The sequence below is a fragment of the Cricetulus griseus genome, chromosome 2, assembly GCF_003668045.3.
Source record: "Cricetulus griseus strain 17A/GY chromosome 2, alternate assembly CriGri-PICRH-1.0, whole genome shotgun sequence".
NCBI classification, from domain to species: Eukaryota; Metazoa; Chordata; class Mammalia; order Rodentia; family Cricetidae; genus Cricetulus; species Cricetulus griseus.
This window is the reverse complement of record NC_048595.1, coordinates 83,890,117-83,914,992: the sequence shown is the minus strand read 5'-3', so window position 1 is coordinate 83,914,992 and position 24,876 is coordinate 83,890,117. Positions and strand designations below refer to the sequence as shown.

At 43.1% G+C, this 24,876-nt stretch overlaps 1 protein-coding gene across 1 annotated transcript in view; it reads left to right on the top strand.

Moving 5' to 3' along the window:
- The window catches only part of Snx30 (sorting nexin family member 30), a 101,549-nt gene that overhangs the window by 25,666 nt on the left and 51,007 nt on the right, over window positions 1–24,876 (top strand). Inside the window, exon 2 of the mRNA XM_027402992.2 lies at window positions 22,207–22,398. Coding sequence (XP_027258793.1) covers window positions 22,207–22,398 — 192 coding nt within the window. The remainder of the gene's footprint in view (window positions 1–22,206; window positions 22,399–24,876) is intronic.

The window sequence follows — 24,876 nt, the reverse complement described above, 5'->3', positions numbered from 1 at the left end:
GAATTTTCTCTGTAGACTAGACTGGCCTTGAACACACAGAGATCTGCCTGCCTCTGCCTCCCTAGTACTGGGATTAAAGGTGTTTGCTATCATACCCTGCCCCATTTAGGTTTTGGTATTGATATTTGTTTATGTATTTAATTTGTGTGTGAGTGTGTGTGTGTGTGTGTGTGTGTGTGTGTGTGTGTGTGTGTGAGAGAGAGAGAGAGAGAGAGAGAGAGAGAGAGAGAGAGAGAGAGAGAGAGAGAGAGAGAGGGTGTGAGCTTACCATTTCATTCGTGTAGACTCAGGGGACAACTTTTAGGAGCTCTCACCTTTACCTTGTTTTGAGGCAGGGGCTCCTTTTCCTTGTGTTGCCCTGTGCACCTGTACTCTGGGCCAGTCAGCCTAAGAACTTCTGGCTGGTTCTCCTAGATGCCTGCCACTGCATCCAGCTTTGGAGGTAGGTTCAGGCATCAAACACCCTGTGCACACAATCAAAGATGTCCCTTACATCTAGCTTTAGCATATCATCAGGCCGCCAGGGCCTGTGCTGCCTCAGGTGATTCTGAGGGCTGTCTGAGTAAGATGAACTTTATTAGGCAGGGATATTACTGTCTGTGGCCTACAGGAAAAGCACTCAGGTCACTGAAGACAAATGGATGCTATGAAATGCATCCTAAATCTTTGTCATTGGGTTGGCTGAGGATTGAAGAGAGGAGGCACTGGCTCCGTAATTCATTTACCCTTTATCTCTGCTAGCCTGACAGAGCTAGCAGAACTGTGTATCACCATTTTTCTTCTCGTTTCCAAAGTCCTTCCTTGTTCTTTGACTCTAACAGGATTTTGAGAAAAATAAAACAAACAAACAAGTAAACAGAAAAACCAACACTCTCCTTTAGTGGTGATGTTTCTGCATTTGTTTTCAGTGTGGCTTTGTGGTCAGAGGTAGTCTTTTAAGTCTGCCCAGTTGATGGGCAGATAATGATAATAGTGTTTTCACTTTGATACTGTGCGCTGGGCGTGGTAGCTCTCAGGAGGCTGAAAACTTCAAAGCCAGCATGGGCTATATGATATATTCCTGGTCATTCTGAGCTGTAGAATGAGACCTTGGTACACAGACATGCGTGCAGGCAAAACACCTGTATTAGTCACAGTTCTCTAGAGAAACAGAACTAGTAGAATGGGTCTATGTATGTGAAAAAGAATATCTGTATGGTCTGTGCTCTAGCTACCCCAGCAATGGCTTTGTCTTAGTTAGGGTTTCTATGACTGTGAAGAGACACTATGACCACAGCTACTCTTACAAAGGAAAACATAATATCTGATTGGGGCTGGCTTACAGTTTCAGAGGTTTAGTTCTTTATTGTCATGGTGGGTGACCTGTAGGCAGATGTGGTCCTGGAGAGGTAGCTGTGAGTTCTACATCTAGATCAGCAGGCAGCAGGAAGATACTGTGACACTGGGCCTGGCTTGAGCATTTGAAACCTCAAAGCCTATCCTCAGTGACACACTTCTTCCAACAAGGCCACACCTTCTAAAAGTGCTATTCCCTATGGGGGTTATTTTCATTCAAACCTCCACAGGCTGTCTTCTAATGGAAAGACCAATAATCCAGTTGTTCAGTCCACTAGGCTGGATGTCTTGGGTGGTCTTCCATCTGTATTGGAATCTTGAAAAAGTAGGTTCTGATACAGTGAAGGAATGCCCCAGTAGCAGGATAGTGAACTTACCAGAGAGTGAAGCAGGCGAAAAGCAAAAGCGTCCTTCTTCCATGTCCTTTTATGTGGGCTGCCACCAGAAGGTGTGGGCTGGATTTGGGGTGAGCTATCTAACTGCAAATGATCGGGATTTGGGATGGATCTTCCCTCCTCAGATGAGCTGATCCAGAAAAATCCCTCACAGGTGTATCTCGCTGCTTGGATTTTAGGTGATTCCAGATGTAGTCAAGTTGACAATCACGATGAGCCATCACACCACCAGTACACACAAAATAAAATTAAAACAAAATAAGCTCATTTTCATGCTACTTACTAACAAGGGTGAACAATTGTTTATTAGCTTTGTATAGCCGTTCACTTTCTTTTGTGTTAGACTCTCTCTCCCCCCCCCCCCCTCTGTTTCTATGCACTTCTGTCACATGTATAAACTTCTTCAACCAGCACACCATGTCAGGACTCATTTCCATTTATTGTCACCACCACACCAACTCCCCATTCTTATCCTCTCACCACAAAGACAGCATCTATTTATTATTTATTTGTGTGTTTATTTAGAAAGGGCTTATCTGTGTAGCTCAGGCTGGCATTGAACTCATCCTCCTGCCTCAGCCTCTCAAGTGCTGGATTATTTTTTCACATCTTAAATACACGAAAGATAATCTGAAGTCTTTCCTATACATTGTAATATGTAAAAAATGAGCGAGATTAAAGTTTCACTATCCATACGTAACAGCACAGTTACATCCTACTTGAGCTTTTAGGACCATACCATGTACTACAAACATGAGTGTATTTACTCTGATTCGAAAGATTTGTATTCCCCCCTGACATAAACTTCCATCAGAGCCCTTACATAACCTGACATTTGTTTTTGCATTTAGAATTTGAGAAGAACATTATTTGAGAAGGTTCTGATTATTTTAACCTTTTAAAAATAGTTAACTAAATTCTCCATCTTTAGTCTTTGAATAATATATTATCTCAATACTTGGATTTCCATAGTTATTAATTAATATTCAAACTCAGATTCATTCTGTCCATTTTGGGCTGACAGGGGGCGTCAGTCATCAGGCTCTTTGGACAGGATCTGTGTTACAAAAGGTTCTCTGGGGACGAGAATCCCTACCCTCATGCATGAACCCTGAAGGCTCAGATCAGATGGACCATCCAAGTGGTGCCTGGTCACATGGTTTACATTTAAGTGCAGACACTGGTAGGGTTCTTGGTTCCTTTTTCCAGAGCCCAGGAGATTGAGAGAGACCAGATGGAGCTGCTTGCTAATGGCCTATGGACCTTCTCTGGAGCTGGCTGGCTCTGAAAGTCCCTTGATCAGTGGCATGGCTCCATTTATTTCTATGACCCAGGGGGAGCAGGGATTCTGTTGTTCTAAGAAACATGTGGAAGGCTGATTGTGGCCAGGGGCTTCTGTACATGCCGAACATTCCACACTTGAAGGTGGTAGTCGGAATATTTTGTCCAGTTGGTACTATTTAATTTCTGGCATGTGAGAGGCAGATGGTGTATGCTCTGGGGTGCCAGGCTCAGTTCTATGTCCCTCTGCCTGTCACTGGTGTGTGACTCCAGGCCCGTGTTGTAGCTTCTTAGTTAATGTTCTGCTCTCTCAGTAGTCACATAGAGATAATCTCATCTCTGCTTGTGAGTTACTCTAAGGGATAAGTGAGACCTGCATGTGAGTGACTTACTGCATACTGTCTGGTCCAGAGCATGCTCTTAGAATACTTTGCCGTCCTTCCCTTGATTTGTAGCCATCCATATGTAATCACTGTGAAATATATACAGTTTTATCTGCAAACAAATTGTTTAGCCTTAAGTTTGTTTTTATTCATCTTTTAAAGCATTATTATTTCATACTTTGAAATAGGGTCTTGCTATATCTATGTATAGCAAGACTGGCCTGGAACTTGCTGTGTAGCCCAGGCTAGCTTCAAACTTGACATCTTCCTGCTTCTGACTCTGGAGGGCTGGTGTCACAGGGGTGTACCACCATGCTCAGTTCATCTTTGTTTTATGAGTTGGCTGATAGCCTAGGCTCCTGGATGCTCAGCTGGACATTTTTTGCTCCATTGACGAGGGTGGGTTCAGGTGTCTCAGGGACACTGTATGATGATAGTCTGTAGACTGTGACCCTGGCCTCCTCAAATGGATGGTGAGGTCGAAAGGTGAGGGCTGTTGGTGTATGACAGTTGAAAAGTGGCCCAGATTGGATGTCAGTGAAACAGTCCGTTGAGGAGAAGTGATCTCTGGGAAACAGTTCTCAGTGGATCAGAAGAAGATAGCAAGCACTACCTGTTCTTGGCTTAAGCATTTGTTGAAGTTATTTTAGCAGTGCTTGCCCTCTAGTCCTAAGGATGGGATCTGTGGAGATTACGTAGGGTTGTTGTTGATTGGGCTTCGTTTGATTTTTGCCTGAAGGACAGCATTGTCTAGTCTTCTGTAATTTACCTGTAATTGAAGTACAATTTCCCTTTGGTTTGGTCTTTTGTTTCCCCTGACCTGGGAAGTATTCAAGAAACCATCCTAGTCTTTGTTCTTACCCTGTTTCTATTGCAAGAACATATGCTAAATTCTAATGAGAAGAAATTGGGCAGATAGTGGCAGGGGGATCCTAGCAACCTAACCTAAGCATTGAAGATCCCTCAATTACCTTTCCTCTTCTGGCATCTTTAGGGGAAATGGGTGGTGCCTGCTTGCGCTAGCTCCTCCGTCCACTGCTGCCTGTACTGGCCCTTCCTCTCTGTTCTGTGTGCTTTTCCCGAAGGTTTCTGAAAAGCTTGGGCAGGACCACCACTTTGCTGCTTCAAAGTTTAGCCATCCTCTGTGGAACATTTGTCTAATTTCTTCTTAAGATTCTGGAGGCTGGAGCGCATCCACTTTCCAGGCTGTATTTCCTGCCACTTTCCTCCCAGGAAGTTCACACCCATCCAGGGTCTGGTCTCCAGTGATGCAGCTTTCTTTGGAGGGCTGTCTTTCTCTTCCAGCGAAGGACACTTTCCTGTTTTTGGAGAGTTTACACCCACACTGTCAGTATCCCTGTGCAACCTGCCTCCTCTTCCAGCTAGTGTGAGTGAGTCTGAGGGGCTTGCCTGGGGCTTGACAGCCAGCTGGAGTCTCAGCCCAGGCCTTCTGCCATCCTGTTGAAGAAACAAGTCAAAATCACCCTGAAGTACCCTCCACCAGGAAGATCCCGCTCCTTCTTCACTCTGGACTACAGGGTTTCTCCTCGTTTGTGCATTCGTTGCGGTGCCCCATGCAGCAGCCTACACGCGATTCCTGCACTAGACTCCTCTCAGCTTGCTTGCTTCCCCAGAATAGCACCTGGCAGTCATCAAGAATGCTGTGTTTGGATTAAATACATGCACAAATAAATTTTGCTTCTTCATATCCTCTCATTTGTGGTTTGGGGGCCTGCAGCACCTGTCAATTATGCCACTTAAAATCCCATGTGTTGGAAAACACCTGTATTTTGCTCCACAACATAAATAGGGAGTGGTAATTATTGTGTCTCTCTGCCATCTCATAGAGACATTATCAGGTATTTTATTACTAGAAGAAAGGTGCTTAACACATGTCTAATTATATGTATTTTAGAAATGTAACCTTTTAGCTAAATTTTGTCCAACAACAGCTGTACCTGGAAGAGGCTTTGAGGAACGTGTGCTCTCCCAATCTGTTAGTGCCTTTGTCTAAGCAGCTTAACTGATAATAATCAGAGTCTTCAATTTGGACAGCTGGTATTTCCCTGCATCATGTGAAGTGTAAATAGAATCATCTTCAGCAGGTGTGGTGGTGCATGCCTCTAATCCCAGCACCGGGGAGGCTGCGTCTGGGTTGCCTAGGGAACCAAAACAACAAAAGCACACAATACTTTTAGAAGTCCTCACTGTTACTGATTTTCCGTATATTGGCTTCAAGACATGCCTGCAAGTCTCTCGCTATGGGTGAGACCCCATAGCCACTGCTATGCCAACATGCAGGAGTTATCGCCTTCCCAAATTGGTTATAACACAGTTTAGAGACGAGGTTGTAAGATTTTGTCTTCGTTCTTTCCTTGGGTTTCTTCCTTCATCTGTCTGCCTCTGTGTCATATGCTGTCAAGTGAGGATTCAGATCACTGGTCCCTCTTTGTAGAGTTCATTTCTTCATCTGAACTCAGAATGTCCCTGCCAAGAGGACAGGGCTGTGACCGGTACAGCCCTGTGTTTCTTTACAACAGGGATATGTTCGGAGGAATGTGTTTCTAGATGATTTCCTCATTGTATGGACATCATGGTATGTACTTACACAAACTTAAGTGGTGGTGGAGCGTGCTGTGTGGAACACAGACTGGGCATAGGCCATCCAGCTGTACAACATGCTACTGTGTTGAATACTGTAGGCAGTTGTAACAGTGGGATTTGTGTAACTTGTCTACATACAAGAAAAAGGATGTGAAATATGATTTGAAAGATACAAAATAGCAGCAGACTGGGCAGTACATACAGCACAGTGAACTGGAGCTGCACGACTGGACACTGCTCTCGGGTCACTGGTCACTGACTGACTGCATCTGCTCTAGCTAGTATAGTGCAACCATTGAGCTCCGTGCACCCAGACTGCAATAAATGGATACAGCTTTAAATTTGCTGACAACTCATTTTACTATAATAAACTTACAAAACCTTTTGACATACTGGTTAAGAACATTTAGCTTAAAACACTAGCTTCTTTCTCTTTCCCGTTGTTTCCTGCTGAGTCCTGGGGATTTAGCCCAGACCCTTGTACATTCAAGGTTAAGAATTTGCTTTTTCTCTTATCCCTTAATGTTTGAAAACTTTATTGCTGCATTTATTTTTTTTTGTGTGAGTGCATGTGTGTCAAAGTGTGTGTGTGGTGGTCAGAGGACAACTGGTGGGAGTCCTGGGATTTGAACTCAGGTTGTCAGACTTTGTGGCAAGTGTCTTTACTTGATGAGCTATCTTGCTGGTCAATCCTAAATTTTTTCCCCATGTCTAGACTCTTAGTGCAGTGTTCTTTTGTTTTCTAGTGACTCAATTAACCATGGACATTAAGGAAATCACCCTTATCTGGTCTGAGTCACATTGGTAGGGATGTGGGGATTAGATCTGGAGCAGCCATGGACCAAGCAGGTGGCTCTGCAGGCTGGACATCCATCTGGACTTTGGGGTTGGACATGTATATTACACAGGTGTATACCAGGCTTCTAAAGCAGGGGCCCAGGGCACTGTGTTTTCTGCCTGTGGAGTTCCTAGGAAAGTATCTTCTGAGGCTACTTTTGGTAAGATGTAGCTCAGAATCCCTGCACCATTGCTGAGCACCTCAGAGGTGATGCTGAGAGGCCCCTATCCCTTACATGCGAGGAGAAGGAAATGCAATGAAAACTGACCTTAGGAAGTGTGGCCTTTTGGGATATGGCCACGCACTTCATTCCAGTTCAGCACGTTCTGGCCATGTGTTAATCTTCAGTTTGGCTTGTGGATTTGAAGATCCTGCTGCTGCAGCTGTAGGGTGTGTATGTCACAAATTTTGAATGTGAGAGTACCCCACCAGAGGATGGTTTCAGTTGTGTGTCCAGAAGTAGGGGTGTGTTTCCTTTCCCCTTCTAGATCACAAAGGCAGTTTAAACTCTGTGATCCTCCTTTCCCCATAGGCAGTCTTGTAACCCCATAAGTTATAGTCTCTTTTCCAAGGAAGGACACATATGTCAAACACACAATTTGACATGTAATTTTTGCCTCTGAGATGCCCACAAATTCTAGAGTCAGTGTATTTTGTAAGAGAGTGGCAACTTTTTGGTAGTGTCTGGCAAAAGGACACTTTCAGTCATCCTGGAAACGTGGGGGATTTTAAAGTGCCTCTGAGAGATAAGAGCTGTTAAGATCATCTTCACAGTAGCATTTGATGCTTGCTGTTGGTCTGCAAGTCTGTCCTGTCCTGTTCCTTGCCTGAGTGGTTTTTACCCTCTAGGGAGTTTGGTCCGAGGTGATGATTAACCCATGAGTATTGGATCACACAGAACATATTGGTATTTTGTTTCTTCTAGACCTTTGTTCTGACAACCAAGAATGTTCTTTGCTAATTTTTTTATACATATGTGTATGGTGCTATGTCAGGTGATAATTAAAAAACACGTGACCGCATTTTCTAAGATGAATGAATGGTGGTTGCAAGGTTGGATTGGGGACTGAGCAGTGGTTAAGAGCACTCGCTGCTCTTGCAGAGGACTAGGTCAGGTTGCCAGCAACCCATGGATGTTCACCATAACTCTCATTCCAGGGGATTCAAAGCCTTTTTCTGGCCTCCAGGCACTGCATGCACATGTTGCAATTCATACATGCAGCCAAAACACTCCTGCACATAAAGTAAATAGAAGCTATGCTAGAACCTCCTCCCATATAAGGAGACTTGAGTTGTAGTTACTGCCTTAACTTTCTCTGGGGACATGTAAAAAATGTCTATGTTCCTTCCAGGGTAGGGTACCAATGACAAACCAAATTAATGATTCCATTTCAATTAGCTTAGTGAACCAATGAGTTTATTTGGGTTTACTTAACAGGGTTGTAGGTGACCCCCGAATAGCCGTATCACCAAAAAGGCTCATCTCTCCTTCACCCTTCACCATAGCAGCGTAGATGGAGCATCCTTTAGTTTATCCTCTGTGTGTTCTAGCTGATGGGTGTGGACTTCATGTACCCCAGGATAGCTGAATGGGGCCCAACACAAAACTGTAAACTTACTAAAAACTTGAGATTTTTTTGTGTGTGTGTGATTTTTTTTTTTTTGTAACTTCATTGCTGCTTCTTGAGCCTGAATTGTGTGGATGACAACTTTGTGTTGTAATGTCAGAAGGTGGGACACCTGACTGAGTAGCTCCTAGGTCTTGTGCAGGTTGGGGCAGGGTTGAATCCAGCTGGGAGGGAGGAGTACTGGAGGGAGTGGCTCAAATCTCAGATGAGGGTCTAGTGACCCTGCCTTCCCTGGGACACATCAGCAGCCCCTGTTTTGAAGGTCTCTTTTGGGTGGTCACCACTCCTCTGATAAGATGCCAGTGGCTGTTGTGCTTGGAGGACAGTGCTCCACAAGTGTGTTGCACGGCCATACACGAGACCTGTGTTCTTTATGTCACTTGAATGACCTCGTACCTGGCACTACAGAGTCTTTTCCTTTAACTATAGAACAAATAGCCATGATGACTTCTGGAGGTTCTATGCCCCAAGGCCTTGTGTGATGTGGGTGCAGAAATGCCCTGAATAAGAATGAACAGTTTTCTCAGGTTTGGGAGTTTTGGTTGGCAGGATCCTGAGAACAGGTTGGAGGTGGGCATAAATGAGCTGTCTTTTAGGTAGAGCTGTGTTTTTAGGCAGAATTGAGAAAGCCTACTCTGTTTTCTTAGAAAGCTGTATACTTGAACTTTGAAGTCTGCCTGGTGGCATGCCCATACAACGACCAGACAAAATACCCGAGAAAAGCAAGTTAAGGGAAGAAGGGTTACATGTGGCTCACAGTGTGAGGCTCCAGTTCATCAGGATGGGAAAGGCATGGAGGCAGGAGCATGAGGTGGCTGTGTTCAGGAAAGAGAGAGAGATGAACGATGCTGCCCAGCTCCCATTCTTTTTATTCAACCCAGGGCCTCAGTCCATAGGACAATGCTGCCCACATTGAGGGTGGCTCTTCCCACCTCAGCTAAGCTAACCTAGAAACTCCCTTGCAGACATGCCCTCAGGTGTGTTTCCATAGTGATTCAGCATTCTCCTCCCCCCCCCCCCATGGTGATCCTAAATCCTGTCAAGTTGTCAGTCAGGATCATCCATTGCACCTGTAGTAGCTGTCTTCTTGCTGTGGCCCTTAGTTATTATTCATTTTTGGATGAGCTTTTGAGAATACCTCTCTTCCTTTAGCGGTGGTGACTCCTCAGCCTGGAATGTCCAGACTGTATACCACCCTAGCCTTGTTTTTCCATTTGGCAAGCATCCTCATTCTTCTCAAGCTGTCAAAGCAGCCTTTGCTCTCACCCTTTGATGCACAGAGCAGTTTCAATCAGTTTTGCTTTGCATTATCGTTACAGGTTTTGGCATTCATACCCCAGCTAGACTGAGTTGTTTAAACACAGATGGTCTTGGTCCTCTGTTTCAGTAGCCCTGCATCGTCTCTTTGGCTGACATCTCTTAGATGCTCACTATGTTCTTGAAATAATGTCTCTTCCTTAGAAGACTTGTGGGAATCATGTTTAAATTAATCTGAGAGTTAGACAAAATCCTCACTTCTAAGAATGTTCAGAGTCAGGACTAAAGTCTTGAGATTCCTTCAAGAATCCAATAACAGATATGGAAAGCTTGCCAAAGAATGTGAACTGGGGCTCTTTGATTTTGAAGTTCATGTGAAGGTATTCTGTGGGGCCGATGGATGCAATTTAAAGGGCAGGCTTTCTCTCAGGAAGCATGTTCAGTTTCTTAAAAGCCTTGTCAGCCTTTGAGTGTGGAGACAGGGAGCCTGGGAGCCCACATATAAGGAAGATTTGTCATATAGGAAGTGCTCAGCATCCAGAGCAGGAAGGTGTAAACTACTCCTGGAAAACTACAGCCTGGAAAACAGACTGTGGTCGCCCCAGAACTTGATGGATGTGTGCAAACAGTTGTGGAGGTTTTAGAGAATATTTGACATAGTGTCTTTAGGACAGTGGTAGGGAAACTGAACCTTTTGCTACTACTAATAAGGAAGGAGGGTCAAAAACTTGTACATACTAGTTTAATTTTAATAACTCCAGGTTTAAACAGGTAATGCCTTTAAAATTCTCTACTGTTTGTGTCATCATTTTCTCTCTACATTTTAGAAAATTATACAGACATTTTTATAATGGTATGCACTAGTCAGCTTTACTGAAGCAACAAACAACCCCCAAAGCTCAAAAGTTTGCAACAAACATTAATTTATAGGCCATGTTGTGTTTTCTGGCTGTGAGTCAGCTGCACTCACTTTTCCCAAGTCCTAGGTTTTTGAAGGAGCAGTCCCTTCTGGGTACATGCTAGTCAGAGGAAAGAGAGCAAGAGACCAGCTTGCTGCTTTCATTTGTTTGCCATTGGCTGGAGCAAGTCACATGACCTAACCCAAAGCCAGTGGTATGGGCTGTTTTTCTGTGAGAAATTATTGTTTATGATCTAATAAAGCTTGCCTGGAGACCAAAATGCAAAGCTAGCCACAGCCGTAGAAGCCAGGCAGTGGTGGCACACACCTTTAATCCCAGGACTCAGGAGACAAAGGCTGATGGATCTCTGAGTTCAAGGCCACCCAGGGCTACATGAGAGCGAATCATTCTAGAAGAGAAACAAAGCTCATGCCTTTAATCCCAGCACTAGAGAGATATATAAGATAGGAGCAGGGTTTCAGAGGTGGCATTTGGCATTTAGTCTTAGGCAATTAGTCTCCAGCCACGTTTTGAGGACAGGATCGCCCCAGCCTTGGTAGAGATAAGAACTCTCTAGTGACGTAGCTGTTTTGCTTCTGTGATCTTCAGTTTTTATTATTTGTGCTACAAGAAACCATTTGGTAATAGTAAGAATGTGTGATCCTCTTGCTGGAGTCACTTGGGTGTCCACCGACTGTCACCTCTGTGTTGTCTACTGTTTTTCACTTAATAATATTTAGTAAATTCATTGTTTTCATTTATCATTTCCAAGTGTGCTAAAGATATTGTTTCACTGTTACTTGTATTAAATTTTCTGTTAATTTGGGGAAACTTGGCTTGCCATGAAGCAGTGTAGCTGATCACTGCATGTTTTCAGGTATTTTCAATGTATCACTGCATTGTCTCCAGGTTCTGAACAGTGGCAACACTGGGTGTCAGAATCTTAGTTCTGGAGCTGGCACTGGGAGGCTGAAGTAGGAGGGTCAGGAGCTCAAGGTTATCCTCACTACATAGTGAGTTCTGGGCTAGCCTGGGCTCCATGAGACCCTGCCTCAACACTCCTCCTCCTTGAAAAAGGCTCTTCTTTCTAAATTTAGTAGATGTGCCTCAACAGTGTTTCACAGTTTGCTGTGTAGTATCATTATTATTGAGATATAATTCACACAGGATGAAGTTTCAATATTGTCAACTGTATAGTTGACTTGTAGTGTGTTCATACAACTGTGAAACCACTATTACTGTCTAACTCCAAAATAGTTTTGTCACCACCCCTATTGAGCCACCAGTCCCTGTTCTATGCTCCTTTCAGTCCCTGACAACCAGAAGTCTGCTTTCTGTGTCTGAGGACATGCCTGTGCTTACAGTTAATATACATGGATCATAGCATGTGTGGCCTTTTGTGTTTGGCTTCCTTCACTTAGAATGAGGTTTTCAAGGTTCATTGCTGACATTTCTGATAGTATTTAATATACTTAGGAACTTTCCTTCTCCAAATCCTTAATTTTACTTAGAGATTTTAATAGAGTGGCTCCCATTTACCAGTGAATGATGCCATGATGCCAGTAAACACTTTGGATCTTGTGGACATGGTTGCCATCAACAATCCATTTGCCTACAATTCTTTTTTTTTTTTTTTTTTTTTTTTTTTTTTTTTTTTTGGTTTTTTGAGACAGGGTTTCTCTGTATAGCTTTGGAGCCTATCCTGGCACTCACTCTGGAGACCAGGCTGGCCTCGAACTCACAGAGATCCACCTGCCTCTGCCTCCCAAGTGCTGGGATTAAAGGCGTGCGCCACCAACGCCTGGCTGGCCCCCATCTTTTTAAAAAGTTCTTTTAAGAGCTGGGGATGTAGCTCAGTGGTAGAGTTAGGGCTAGGTTCAATCTCTTGCCTTGTAAATTAATTAATTAACCAAATTTATGGAGCTGGGTGTGTTGGCCTATTTTATGGCACTTCATTACATTTGGTAAAACTAACATACAAGCCATGGCTTTAGCTTTATTGTTGCTATATATAATAGTTTCCTTCTTTGTCACAGTATTTTGATAGGAGATTATTGGTTAATAAGGTGACTTGGAAGGTTTCTTGTGTGTCTCAGAATATTTGAATGAGGTAGCACTTTTTTTTAAAAATTTATTTATTAGTTCAAATTAGGGAACAAGCTTGTTTCACGTGTAAGTCCCTTCTCCCTCTCCCTACGCTCACCCCCTTCCCTTCTCAACCTACCCCCCACCCCATCCACCCACCACTCCCTAGGCAGGGTAGGGCCCTCAACGGGGGCTCTGCAGTGTCCTCCAAATCTTCCTGTATTGGGCTTGGGCCTTTCCCAATGTGTCCAGGACCAGAGTGTATCCCTTCATGTGGGATGGGCTCTCAAAGTCCCTTCTTGCACCAGGGAAAAAATACTAATCCACTACCAGAAGCTTCCTGGAGTGCAGAGGCCTCCTTATTGACATCCATATTCAGGGGACTGGATCAGTCTTGTACTGGCCTCCCAGACAGCATCTGGGGTCGATGTATTCTCCCTTGTTCAGGCCAACTGTTACTGTGGGTTTCTCCAACCTGGTACAGACCCCTTCGCTCTTCATTCCTCCCTCTCTTCAACTAAATTCCAGATTTCAGCTCAGTGTATATATGTGGATGTCTGTCTCTGCTTCCATCAGCCACTGGATGAGGGCTCATGTTTGTCTTTTTGTGACTGGGTTACCTCACTCAGGATGGTTTCTTCTAGTTCCATCCATTTGCCTGTGAATTTCAAGATTCCATTGCTTTTTTCTGCTGAGTAGTACTCCATTGTATAAATGTACCACATTTTCTCAATCCATTCTTCAGTTGAGGGGCATCTAGGTTGCTTCCAGGTTCTGGCTATTACAAACAATGCTGCTATGAACATGGTTGACATATGTCCTGGTTGTATGAACATGCACTATTTGGGTATATACCCAAGAGAGGAATGGCTGGATCTTGAGGTAGACTGATTCCCATTTTTCTAGGCAACCGCCATACTGATTTCCAGAGTGTTCTTAAAAGTTCACACTCCCAAGAGGTAGAATTAACATAGTAAAAATGGCAATCCTGCCAAAAGCAATCTACAGATTCAATGCAATCCCCATCAAAATCCCAACACAGTTTTTCACAGACATTGAAAGAACAATACTCAACTTTATATGGAAAAATAAAAAACCCAGGATAGCCAAAACAACTCTTTACAATAAAGGATCTTCTGGAGGCATCACCATCCCCGACTTCAAGCTCTACTATAGAGCCATAGTTCTGAAAACAGCTTGGTATTGGCACAAAAATAGATAGACCAATGGAATCGAATTGAAAACCCTGATATTAACCCATGCACCTATGAACACCTTATTTTTGACAAAGATGCTAAATCTATACAATGGAAAAAAGATAGCATCTTCAACAAATGGTGCTGGCACAATTGGATTTAGACATGTAGAAAATTGCAGATAGATCCATACCTGTCACCATGCACAAAACTTAAGTGCAAATGGATCAAAGATCTCACCATAAATCTAGCCACTTTGAATCTTCTAGAAGAGAAAGTGGGAATTACCCTTGAACAAATTGGCACAGGAGCCCTCTTCCTGAACATTAAGCCAGTAGCACAGACATTGAGGTCTGCAATTAATAAATGGGACCTTCTCAAACTGAGAAGCTTCTGCAAGGCAAAGGAAACAGTCGGTAAGACAAAACGACCACCCACAGAATGGGAAAAGATCTTCACCAATCCCACATCTGACAGAGGACTGATTTCCAAAATATATAAGGAGCTCAAGAAGCTAGCCACCAAAACACCAAACAATGAAATTAAAAAGTGGGGTGCAGAACTAAATAGAGAATTCTCAACAGAGGAATCTGAAATGGCTGAAAGACACTTAAGAAAGTGCTCAAAATCCTTGGCCATCAGAGAAATGCAACTCAAAAACAACTCTGAGATACCACCTCACGCCTGTCAGAATGGCTAAAATCAAAAATACCAATGACAATCTATGCTGGAGAGGACGTGGAGAAAAAGAGGTAGCACTTTTTGAGCTTGGCAAGCTCACCTGTAAAACCACTGGGACTTTGTGGTTATTGTTTCCAGGTTTTCTGTTGCTATCCAGTTTCACTTTGCTGCGTGTCTGTCCCTCCTTGCCTAATGCTGCGAAGCATGTATGGCTTTCTGGACTTATTGGTGTAGTTATTGTAATACATTCATAACTTATAATCATATGTAGAGTTAAGATCTAAATAGTTATTATTTCTTCTTTCCGTATTTTCAGGCTTTGTAAGTTCTACTTTATCTAATGTATCTTTTAAGAGAATTAAATTTTAGTTCTGTTGCTTTTTCTTGTTTTCAGTATATGTTTTAAGTTTTCTCACTTTTTTTTTAATGGGAGCACAAAGTGGGATGTGTTCATTTCGTGGATAAAGCTTTTCATACATGCATTTATCTGCGATGTGAACTCTGCCTCTCCATGTTTGTTTTCTTGGGTCAGAGTGATGAGATAATGCAGGCTTAAGATTTTTACTTTCTTTTTGGTTGTTTACTCAGTGTTTGTGGTAATAACACAGGTCTGTTATTGGCCTCACATCAGAACATGTGGATTATTGGCTTGTCTCTGTTTCTGCTTGATGTTGCTAGAACTGTCTTTTTGGATTCTTGTAACCACTTGAACAAAACAGGAAAAGGCTGGGGGAAAGGAAGGCAAGCCTTGGGCATTCCAGCTGGTGAAAGTCAGTTTGGCTCATCTCAATGTCCAGGTTCCCAGTGGGCCTGTCTTCTGTGGCAGAGCCCCACACACTTCAGTGTTTTCAGCTATGTTTGACTGGACTCATCAGCCCCTAAAGATGCACCAGAAGCCTTGTGAGAAGGGCGCCCCCTGCTGGAGATCCTCACAGAGTAACTCGTTTTTTGTGGTCCTTGTACAGAATCTCAGCCAGAAGCCTTCCTTTGTCTCACTATCCTGCCTACCACATCCCACCCCACCCCCAGGCCGCTACAACTGCATTTTAAAATTAGGGTGCATATGAGGGGGTTGTATAAAGACATTTTCTACTTTTTTGCAAGTCTCAGTGACAATTAAGTAGCCTTAAAAACTATTAAAGGTGCCTCTCGGTTCCCTTTTCAGCAGTGTCCCAATCATATCTAGTAGAACATTTTAGAAAATCTGGCACTTGGGTGGCACTCTCTCTGGTTCCCAGAGTCACATTGCTTTTCCTGTTATTTGTTTCCCTATTTCTTTTTGTCTCCCATTCTTTAGATGCTCGGTTAGCCTCTAGGGGTTAGGGTGGGGAGGAAGTAAGCTATGGTACTTAACTCACTGAGACTGTCTGGAAGTCTAGATTTATAATTTTTATCTATCTGTCTAGTTTTTTAAACAAGAGTCTTGTTATATAATGTAGTCTGGCCTCAAACTTGAAATCCTCCTGCCTCTGTCTACCTAGTACTACGATTACACACATGCTCCTCTATGCCCAGCTTGGATTTATAATTTTATAATGAGTGTATAGCATTTTGTCTGTCTTGCTATTGTAAACTCTATCAGTCCTGGTCATTTTCCAGGTTTTATTGTGTTCCCTGTTCTCTTCTGTTGAGTATCTTTGACAAACCTGTTTTTGAGATTATTTTTTCCCTTTGAGTTGATTCTCCATAGTAGGTTTAACTTTACAGCAAAGTCATCAGTCATGAGTATCCTGTTTGATTTGTGTAGGACACATTCATTCTTCAGGTGTCTGTAGTTCCCTTAGGACAAACTGGGCAGGTACAGGCTGTGGACAAGTGCTGTCCTTTTCTCTTGTGATTCACCTTGAGCTGCTCTGCCGTACTGTTCTGAAATGACATCTTCATGTTGCTCACATTTCCCCAGTGGTGTCAAAAGAGAAACTGGACCATGTTAGCATGATTTGTGTTTTTACTGCATCCATATTGGCTCCCAGTAGATGCCTCTCTGCTTATGAACCTCATGTTTAACATAGCAAAGAATCTCGCCAGAGTTGTATGTTAGTTATCTTGCCAGCCACTGGCCAAAACAGATCTTGAAGTGGAAATTCCTTGAACCAGAGGAGTTTGTGAAGCAATGCAGTTCTCTCTCTCTCTGTGTTTCTAGGGTATAGGGTGAGGGACAGGAAACAGAGGAATGGATGTTCTTACAACTACAGGTGAGTTGACATTTTACAGCAGTGAGGGTTTTTTTTTTTTTTTGGTTTTTTTGTTTGTTTGTTTTTAGAGACAGGGTTTCTCTGTGTACCCTGGCTGTCCTGGAACTCGTTCTGTAGACCAGGCTGGCCCTGAACTCACAGAGATCCACCTGCCTTTGCCTCCTGGGTGCAGGGATTAAAGGTGAACACCATCATGACTGGTGCAATGAATGTTTTTTTGTGTATTCATCAGCAATAAATTACCACACTTCACAGGGGCTTTTGTAGGTAGGTATTGGCATGATAAAACCAATAAGAAAATGAATTTGAGGTACAGCCATGTCTGTATTGTGATTTTTCTTTATAGTAACAGTGATGTGCCTGTGGTGAACCCAGCCCCACAGTTTGTAAGGAAATGTAAGGGTACTTGACAAAACAAACTTTGTTTTTATTTTTATTTTTTAAACTGAACAGAACATGGCATCTTCCCATGTTCTCATTGCTCACACACACTCCTCCAGTTACTTTCTGTATACTGACTTTGTGCTGCTGTACTCTTATTGCAAATGAGAGAACTAGAGTATTATCTCACTGCTGGTAGAGTTAGGCTTTTAAAATGGGCCATGTGGCTCAGGTTACCATTGAAGGTGTTCTCACTCCACAGGTGCCTATTGGGTATCTTCTGTTGGCAAAAGATCTAGTTGGGTCATTTCTGAGACTTATCTGTCACATTCTTTTGAGTACCCACTATATGGCTGGTCTTTGCTTTCACAGAATTGACAGATGAGTAGAGAGTCAGACAGTCAAATCAGTGAATATGTAATAAAAGTTCAAATATGATAATCCTGCCAAGAAAACAAAGCTGGAGAAGGAGTTGAAGAGTGATGAAAGGATAAGGGGTTATTTTTAGTTTTGTGGACGGAGAATACCTCTCAAGTGGGTATTATTTGAGCAGCAACATGTATGAAGAGAGGGAGTAGCCACATTGGGATCTGGGAGAGAGAGCATACGTGCCAAGGGCCCGAGGCCAGGAACAGCCAGAAGGCCAGGGATCCAGAGCAGGAGGAACTGGGGGAGGGGGAGAGGAGGGGTGAGGGCTAGCAGTGTCCACTCTCTGGGAGTGAGTTTAGACTTTGTGTAATGGGATGGCTTTGAGATTTGTTTTTAAATATTTATTTATTTATGTATATGTCTGCATGTATGCTTTCGTGGCAGAAGAGGGCATCAGATCCCATTAGAGATGGTCATGAGCCACTATGTGCTTTCTAGGAATTGAACTCAGGACCTCTAGAAGAGCAGCTGGTGCTCTTAACCACTGAGCCATCTCTCCAACTTCCAGTTTTGAGAATTTTAGGCAAGGAAGCAGCATGTTTGATTTATATTTCTAAAGTAATTTTATTTATTGTTTTTAGTCAGGATCTCACTGTATAGTCCTGGCTGTCTTGGAACTTGCTATATTTATTAATTTATTTTTAATTTATAGACATATGTGTGTGTCTTAGTGTGAGTTTGTGCACATGAGTGCAGGTACTTGAGGACACCAGAATAGGGTGTCAGGTCCCTTAGTGCTGGAGTCCCAGGCAGTTGTGAGCCACCCTATGTGGGTGTTCTCTGCTAACATCAAATATTCTGAATTTCTGAGTCATTTCTCTAGCCTTGGATTTAGATTTATTTTAGAAGCACTGTAGCTGTGCTATGGAGAACTGATTGATGATAACTTAGCCTAAGAGTACCTGCTCTAGTGTCTGCAGCTCATGTTAGTCATAGATGGTGCTGCTACCATAAGATTTGGTTGTGACTGGATTTGAGGATTTGATTGCCTGACTCTTACTATACTGGTCAGGGCATTTCAGATTCTATTCCTCAAGGTTACTGGCTGAGGTCCCTAGGGACAAACCTAGGAGAGTTGGTATAGAGTCTCTGTAGATCAGGCAAGAGAAGCCAGATAGATAATTACACTAGCACATGCACACACAGGGGAAGCATTGTTTGTGGATAAGTCAGTTGTATAAATCAATGATTTAAAATACTTATTTTTATTTTGTATGTAAGAATGTTTGTTTGCCTGCATGTATGTGTATGCACCACATGTGTGCACTTGTGCATGGTGCCTGCCGATGGGATGAAAGAACTTTGGGTCCTTTGGAACTGGAATTGCAGACAGTTGTGAGCTACCAGGTGGGAACTAAACCTTGGTCCTCTGCAAGAGCAGGAAGTGCTCTTAACTCCTGAGCCATCTATCTATTCAGCCTCTAGATCAATGACTAATATTGACAGTTGCTTCAGTGCAGGTTCCTTCCAAGTGTGGAGAAGAGTGGGGCAGAGGAGAGAGAGAGAGAGAGAGAGAGAGAGAGAGAAGAGAGAGAGAGAGAGAGAGAGAGAGAGAGAGAGAGAGAGAGAGAGAATCGGGCATATTTGGTGACATTGACATTGACACTCCTTTATGGGTGGATTTCAAACAAAGTATATGACAACATGGGGTCTTCCAGACTTAGCCTGGCTAGATCACAAAAGACCAGTATTTGAGCTGATTGGCTTGTTTGGCCAAGGGTTTGATTTCTTTATTTCTTTTGTGCAGTGATTAGCCACTGACTGAGCTGTTCTGAGGCCAGTGCTCTAGTGTTGATACATGTAAAGGTGGGCACTTGGGGAGTCTAACAAGGTGACTTGCCTGTCGTCCATGCTTAAAATTTTATAGAAGGGGCAGTCATGGCTATCCCAGAGTCCCAGAGACAATGTCTTCTCCCAGACCTCCAGACCCTGAGTGTGACCCTCCAAGCTTGCCCTGTAGTTTAGGTGTTCTGAGAAGGTCAGCAGCAGCTGCAGTAGCAAGGCTCTGCCTTCATATCCACACCACACCCAGCTGGCTGCTTTTCATGCTGCTCGCATTGGAATCATAGTTATAAAGATTGCTGTGGACTATTAGTTTAACTACGTAAAGATGTGTTGCATTTGTTTCACCTTGCCTGCCTAAGGCACCCGATTCGTCTAGTAAAAAGCCAAATGGCCAATAGCTAGGTAGTAGAGGGAAAGGCGCGGCTGGCAGGCAGAGAGAATAAGTAGTAGGAAGAATCCTGGCTGGAGAGAAGAGAACAAAGGAGAAAGAGGGTGACATCTGGGACCAGCCAGCCAGGCAGCTGCCAGCCAGCCAGACATGGAGGGAGCAGGAAAGTAGGACATACAGAATGAAAGAAAAGCTCTGAGGTAAAACTTAGATGAAGAAAAACAAGTTAAATTAAGTTGCAAGAGATAATGGGACAAGCATAAGATAAGGCTGAGCATTCATAACTAATAAGAAGTCTCCATGTCTTTATTTGGGACCTGGTTGGTGGTCCGAAGAGAAAGCCTACTACAAAAGATGGCACCCTTTTAATAGTTACAAAAACTAAATTTTTTTTGTTCTGTGTTTTTGAGACAGGGTCTCTTTATTACATAGCCCCAGCTGTCCTGGAACTCACTGTATGAACCAAGCTAGCCTTGAACTCACAGAGGATTCACCTGCTTCAGCCTTCCTTCCCAGTGTCAATTAAAGGCATGTACCACTGCACCTGGCAAATCTTTTATTTTTGACACTGCCTTAAGAATATGATTAAGGGCTGGAGAGATGGCTCAGAGGTTAAGAGCACTGACTGCTCTTCCAGAGGTCCTGAGTTCAATTCCCAGCAACCACATGGTGGCTCACAACCATCCATTATGAGATCTGGTGCCCTCTTCGAATGTGCAGATAAAAAATGGAAGCAGAATGTTGTATACATAATAAATAAATAAAATCTTTAAAAAATTAAAAAAAAGAATATGATTAAATGATCTGTATGTAGTTTGTGCAGATGGGAGGCACGGGGGAGAACCTTCTGTGTATGTCTGTCACCCACTGAGCCAGATGGCATTTCTCTTGACCCCAGGCCATTCTTTCCTCTGCTTTTTCTTATCTTTCTTCTTTGGGGTCTCCTCTGGTCAGCTGTAGCTCATGGATGTGACTGCTGAGGTGACTCCTAGGAAACAGATCAGAGCTCCGAGAGCACTTCCTTGATCCTACCCTATGATCTGGGGTCACCAATGCCTTTCTACTTGTCGCTTTTTTTTTTTTTTTTTTTTTGCCACATTCTTAGTCTTTGTATCCAGTGATTTCTGAGGAAATACTCAGAGGTCTTCCTATCTTCTGCTAGACAGGGTCCTAACACAACAGAGGAACTGTGAAACTGGGCCTTAAATATCCACGGCCTTTGTCTTAGTTAAGTTTTCTATTGCTGTGTAGAGAGCTATGGCCACGGCAACTCTTATAAAGGAAAACATTTAACTGGGGCTGGCTTACAGTTTCAGAGGTTTAGTTCATTATTGTCATGGTGGGAACCATGATGGCACACAGATAGACATGTTGCTGGAGAAGCAGCTTAGAGTTCTACATCTGGATCAGTAGGCAGCAGGAAGAGACAGACACTGGGCCTGGCTGGAGCATTTGAAACCTGAAAGTCCACCCCGTGACACAATTCCTCTAACAAGGTCACACCTACTCCAAGAAGACCATAGCTCCTAATAGTGCCACTCCTTATGGAGACTGTAGGAACCATTTTCTTTCAAACCACTACAGCCTTTTAAAAAATGCTATATTTGCAAACATAAATAGAACAAAATAAAATAAACAACAACAACAAAAGACTGGGCAGGTGAATCTCTTGAGTTCAAGGCCAAGCCTGGTCCACAGAATGAGTTCCAGGACAGTCAAGGCTATACAGAGAGACCCTGTCTCAAAAAAAAAAAAACAAAAATAAAATATAGATTAAAAATATATTTGTAACAAATTCTTAACATGTAATTTATCCAGGTAGGCTTAGGCCTTCATCCCAAAGTAGAGAGTGAGAGCTATTGTTTTGCAGTCATTCTGTCTTCCCCTCCCCTCCCCTCCCCTCCCCTCCCCTCCCCTCCCTCCCTCCCTTCTTCTCTCCCCTCCCTCCCCTGTCTCCCTCCCTCTGCTAATCTCTTTAATCATTTTTTTTCCACTGTGGAACTTTAAATCAAATACAACAGAGGACAGATGGTATGATGGGCTAAGATCTGGTAAGCTTTTTGTCAGTTTGACATAAGCTAGAGCCATCTGGGAAAATGAACCTCAATCTAGAAGACACCTCCATCACATTGGCCTATAGAAGTCTATGGGGCATTGTATTGATTAATGATTGATGTGGGAGGATTGAGCCCACTGTGGAAGGTACTTTGGGCAGGTCATTCTGGGGTGTATCAGAAAGCAGGCTGAGCAAGCCAGGAAGCAGCATTTCTCTATCAGGTCCTGCTTGAGTTCTTCCTCTGACGTGTTCATTTAAGATACAGGAGTAAAGAGAGGTACAGCGCTTTGGAAATTGTTTCTGAGGTGTTTTTCAGTGTGGCCGCAGCAGCTGTGGGTGGTAAGGCTCTCCATTCACACGATCTGGAAGGCTGTTCTTTTCTTCTTCCAGGATCTCATTTTGCCCAATGGCGGTACTCCAGCAGGCACTTCGAGCCCAGCCTCTCCATCTTCCCTTCTGAACAGACTCCAGCTTGATGATGACATTGATGGTGAAACCAGAGATCTCTTTGTCACGGTTGATGATCCCAAGAAGCATGTCTGTACGATGGAGACCTACATCACATACAGGATCACCACCAAAGTAGGTCCCTTTGTTTCAGAATGTTGGGATTCACACTTGTGCTTGTGTTTTTTGCTTTTGTCTTTGGGCAATAGATACAGACTGTGGTCATCTGGAGATGGGATCTCAATTAATGAGATACTTCCATAAGACTGGCCCGTAGGAAAGTCTGAGGAGTGTTTTCTTAATTAATGATTGATGTAAGAAAGCTCAGCCCAGTGTAAGTGGTGCCAACCCTGGGCAGGTGGTCCTGTGAGGTAGAAGGAAGGTAGCTAGCTAACCATGAGCTGGAGAATAAGCTAGTAAGCAGCCTTCCTCCATGCTCCCTGCATCAGTCCCTGCCTCCAGGTTCCTGTCTTGACTCCCCTCAGTGGTGAACTGTGATTGGGATGTGTAAGCCAAATAGACCCTCTCATTCCCAAGTTGCTTTTGGTCATGGTGTTTTATTACAGCCATAGGAGGCACCTAGAACAGTGCTCTGGGCCTGTTGAGATCCTCCCTCTGCCTTTGCTGTCTCTCCTCTGGTCACTTTATTGCAGTTAAGAGAGAAAGTGGCACATTAAAGGTGAAAAGAATGATATAATAGGTTTTTACCCTTAAAACGAGGAGAAATTGTGGTTGAAGTCGTTTGAATAAAACATTTAATCTCTGTAATACTTCTGTGTCATATGGTGGTTTTGCTTAATGTGTTCATTTCACAATATGCACGACTGTGTACCAGCCTAAGTCTCTGACCAGGATTTGGCCTAAATGTAGATAAAGACAGAAATAAGAGGCCTGAAACTGATGCCTGGTGACTCTCTGCCCTGCCATCTACCAATCCTAAAAGGTTTATGTTTAGTTAGAAATTCATAGGTGAGGAAACTGAATAACTTGTGTGGGGCAACAAAATGGATAATTAGGTTTCTCTCTCTGTCTCCCTCTTTTTTGGGGGGGAGGGTTGGATTTTGGTTTTGGTTTTTCAAGACAGGGTTTCTTTATAGCTTTGGAGCCTGTCCTGGAATTCACTCTGTAGACCAGGCTGGCCTCAAACTCACAGAGATCCACTTGTTTCTGCCTCCTGAGTGCTGGTATTAAAGGTGTGCTTCACCACTGTCTGGCTGTTAACTAGGTTTCTAATATGGATTTGTAAGACTAAAAGTTCATATTCTTCATTTAATTCTACTTGTAAAATACTACATTTACACTTTGGGGGAATGGTGGGAATGGAACATAAGGCCTTGTACCAGCTAGGTGAATGTTCTACCACTGAACTACATCCCCAGACCTGTATTGTCATTTTACTTTTGAAGTTCATTTTCATATTTAAAATAGTATTAAAATTTTAGAGTTAGAGCAGAGTTTCTTGGCTGGCAGTATTGACATTTGGGGATGAACAATTCTTTCTTGTGGGGGCTGTCCTATTGTAGAATGTTCCTGGGATCTGTCCACAAGATGCTGGTAGCACCTTCTACTTATCTCCAACTCTAACTTGTGACAAGGAGAAATACCTTCAGACATTGCCAAATACCTGCTGCGGAGCAACATTGCTCCTTAATAGGAAGTTACTGATCTAAAATCATATTCTTACTAAGGAGAAAACCCATGTGTTTGTATTTTAGAATTTTAAAAAATGCTTAAAACAGAAAGATATGAAAGTGGGATGGGGACTTGGTGAGGGAGAAATCGGTGTGGGGAAGGAGGCCTTGGTAGGTTAGAGAGGGACAAAGGGGTAGTGGTGAATGTATGTATGTATGTATGTATGTATGTATGTATGTATGATGTATGTATGTATGTATGATGTATGTATGTATGTATGTATGTATGTATGTATGTATGTATGTACAAAGTAAGTGCTTTAGGCAGGAAACCATTTTGTCTGTCTGTTTTTCCTGCACTTCAAACCACACACTGCAGAAGGGATTACAGATGTTTAATGAACCTTTGTGGATGAACCTTTATGGGTGGTGTTAGTAGCTCAGATAAACCACATCTCTCTTTTCTTACTATTCAACGCCCCACCCCCTTTGTGTTGGGAACTGAACATAGGGCCTCACACATGCCAGGCTGTGTTCCTGGCCTCTTTTTTTTCTTCAAAAAATTTTATTAATTATTTATTTGGGGGCAGGGAGCAAGGTCTTACTGTGTAGCCCAGGCTGGCCTTGAACTCTTGATCCTTCTACCACAGCCTCTCTACCTCTGGGATGACAAATGTGTGCCTCTATATCCAATAAACATTTTTTTTTAATTGTAAAAGTTTTGTAAGTTCTATACCTGTTTAAATTCTAAGATAAACAGAATAAAATATGTTTATGTATTTCTTCATGTCTTATTGGGTGGAAATACTATATTTTAATGACTAGTAAATACTATATTACATGACTAGTAAACTACATGGTCATGGGGCAGAAACAGTTCCAAAGAGCAAATACAGAGTGCGAATCCCCCCTCTCTTCCCCTCGTCAGCTCGACAGTCTTCTCACCAGAAGGAGCAGCTGCTGCAGCGTGGCATGTGCCTGC